Below are 3,387 nucleotides of genomic sequence, written 5' to 3'. Positions count from 1 at the left end.
TACAGTATGGGAATGAAGTTCTGACGTGTGCTACAGTATGGGAATGAAGTTCTGACACGTGCTACAGTATGGGAATGAAGTTCTGACACGTGCTACGATATGGGAATGAAGTTCTGACGCACGCTACAATATGGGAATGAAGTTCTGATGCGTGCTACAGTATGATGAAAGGTAAAAGCATATGCTAAGTGAAATAAGCCAGACACAAAAGGACAAGTATTGTTTGATTCCATTTACATGAAGTATCTAGAACAGGTAAATACATAGAGACTAAAGGTTATTAGTTGTTACCAAGGACTGGAGAGAGGGGAGAATGGGGAGTTATTGGTAAAGGGGTACTGAGTTTCAGTGTGGGGTGATGAAAAACTTCTGAGACTAGATGGTGGTGGGTGGTTGCACAATGTGGTGGATATAGTTAATGCCACTGTACTGTACACTTAAAAATAGTTAAAAATGGAAAATGCTTTGGTATATATATTTTACAATAAAAAATTAACACAGTAGAATTCTACAGGTTAACATTTGATTCTAAATATGCCTTTGTTTACAGAAACAAAAAGCCTTGTTTAATGTTACAAAAAATACTAATAAAGAATAGGTTACTCAATTATTCTTAGCAACATAGGAAATGTCATTTAGGAAGAAAAAGTAACTAGATGCTCATCTCATTTCTCAGTCACTAGTTGTTGAATGGTTAAGCATTCATTTAGCTGCTAACCAAGAAGTTTGGTGGTTAGAACCTACCAGCTGCTCCCTGAGAGAAAGAGGAGGCAATCTGCTTCCGTAAATATTTTTTACAGCCTTGGAAACCCTGTGGGGGAGTTCTACTGTCCTTTAGAGTTGCTTAAGTGGGAAATGACTCATTGGCAGTGGGTTTCGTTGGCTTTGAGTATGGATGAGTGATCTCCTTGCACTATCAAGGTGGTAGGGAGGCAGAGATGTTATGCCACAGTGAGAAGAACACCCCCCTCCCCCAAATACTCAAGACCACCTATAGGAAGAAAAACCTCATGTCTAAAACAACTTCAACAAATAACTGAACAAAACTACTCTCGTGATTAAAATTATCCATTCATGGTTCCCCATCACCCTTAAGCCTGATCCTTGTTTATATTTCTCACCTCATAGTTCACTATACGCACATATAGGTATCCTCAGGCTTACTATGAAATTCTCATAAAACACCACATTCATCATGACTCCATGTTTTTGCACATGTCCTCTCTTTGGGACTTCTTTGTGATCCTAATTTTGCTTTCTAATTTTATATCCATAGTATACATTGTTGTGTTTTTGTTGTTATGTGCCGTCGAGTCGGACCTGACTCATAGCTATCCCTCCTTGGGTTTCTGAGGAAGTATCACTAGGGAAGTAGATTGCCCCATCTTCCTTCCGAGGAGTGGCTAGTGGGTTTGAACCTCCAGCCTTCTGGTTAGCAGTCAAGTGCCTTAGGCATTACGCTACCAGGGCTCCTATAGTATACATATTAACAGATTATACTGAGGGTGAGTCCCTGGGTGATGCAAATGGTTTGCACTGATCACTAAAGGCTAGTGGTTCAAACCAGCCCAGTGGCACCACAGAAGAAAGGCCTGGCAATCTGGTTTGGTAAAGATTACAGCCAAGAAAACCCTATGGAGCAGTTCTACCCTGTTCCATGAGGTACATGAGGTCACCATGAATCAAAACTGACTTGACACAATGGGTACACACACGTATACACACACATTTAATTAGGGGTAAATGAGAAGCTAGGAGAATAAGAATGTAATTTTCCTATCTATTGGATTAATCAAGTGAATTAAGAGTGAAGAGATCATCATTAGGGAAATCTCTTGTTGTTGGTTGGCTGAAGGCTGGAAAAGTAGAGGATCACTTCTAATCTTGAAATCAAGTCTAGACATTAATTTTACCTTCTGTGAAACAGATGATTTAGGTCATTCTTATGGAAGAAGGTAATTCAGTACATTAAAATTGGTACAAAACAAGTTTAGTGATAATTACAATGAAAGATTTCATATATTTCAAACTGTCTAGGTAAGAAAAAAAATCACACTTTACCTCTTGAAATGATTCACAAGGACTCCAACAAGTTCTCCAATTCGACTCTCGTGGGTTGGCTGTTTGCTGAAAAGGCAGACGATGAGGTCTTTGTTGTCTTTCGTATGGAACACTACAAGTTGGTCCTTTCCATTGGAGACACTCAGACCAGTCAACTGCAAAGAGACAAATCACGGGAAGCTGTTAGGATGGCTCTCAAAAGAACGAATCTAAAAATACATTTTGTAATGGTTTTTCTCAGTAACCCTGAGAGCTTACATTATTATCAAGTTTCATGGAATGGGGGCTGGGATTTAGAGATGCGCTTCATAGAATTCAAGAATTCCCAGAAATGGTGTGTAAAATGGGTTTTATGTGTGGCGAGGCACTTTTCTGGGCATCAGGGCCATAGTTTACACATAACAACAACAAACTCATTGCTATCGAGTTGGTTCCCTCATTAGGTTTCTGAGGCTGTAAATCTTTACGGAAGTAGATTGCTCCATTTTCCTTCTGCAAAGTGGCTAGTGAATTTGAACTGCTGACATTCTGGTTAGCAGCCAAATGTCTTACTACACCACCAGAGCTCCTTATAGTTTATCTGAACCTTTAAAAAGTTCTATGAATCTACAACAAAAGGAAACTTGGAGAGTGGAGTATCTTGATTTTCTAGGTCTATGCTTAAGCCCCACAACACTGTTGTCATGTGCCATTGAGTCAGTTCTGATTCATAGTGACCCCATGTACGACAGAATGAAACATTGTCCAGTCCTGTGCCACCCTCACAATCTTTGCTATGTTTGAGCCCATTGCTTTAGCCACTGTGTCAGTCCATCTTGGTCTTCCCCTTTTTGCTGACCCTCCACTTCTCCACGGACTGGCCCCTTCTGACAACAAGGCCAAAGCCCCATAATAAGTTATTTCCTTTGTACTACAGACTTATCTTGGAAGGAAGGTTGGGCATTCCTACTTCCATAGTGATACTGCCTCGGAAACCCAAGGAGGGGTCGCTATGAGTCAGGGCTGACTCGATGGCAAAACAACAACAACAACAACAACAGACTTATAGTGCCTTTAATTTGTAATAGAGACAAGGAACCATATGAAGTTAGGACATTTTGTCAGATACTTTGATATAGATTTCCTATAACACATAGCAGCTGTCATATCTCTGTTGAAAGAAGATCAATCTTAGAGCCTCGAAGTTGGAAAAAAAAACTGTTTTCACTTCAGTTTTTATTCTTCATAGCATTCAGCACCAAATATAAGTATCTCCTTATTGTCTGTCTCTCTTCAACACCCTCTGCCAAAATGCAAGCACCCTGAGAGCTGGGCTTTTGTTTATTT

The 3,387-nt window shown here is 39.9% G+C and overlaps 1 protein-coding gene across 1 annotated transcript in view; it reads right to left on the bottom strand.

Moving 5' to 3' along the window:
• The window catches only part of MYO1D (myosin ID), a 431,366-nt gene that overhangs the window by 112,124 nt on the left and 315,855 nt on the right, over window positions 1-3,387 (bottom strand). Inside the window, exon 20 of the mRNA XM_042780479.1 lies at window positions 2,062-2,216. Coding sequence (XP_042636413.1) covers window positions 2,062-2,216 — 155 coding nt within the window. The remainder of the gene's footprint in view (window positions 1-2,061; window positions 2,217-3,387) is intronic.

Source organism: Orycteropus afer, unplaced genomic scaffold, assembly GCF_000298275.1.
Source record: "Orycteropus afer afer isolate SDZICR_OR568_19922 unplaced genomic scaffold, OryAfe1.0 scaffold00042, whole genome shotgun sequence".
Taxonomy (NCBI): Eukaryota; Metazoa; Chordata; class Mammalia; order Tubulidentata; family Orycteropodidae; genus Orycteropus; species Orycteropus afer.
This window is presented reverse-complemented; position numbering and strand designations above follow the sequence as displayed.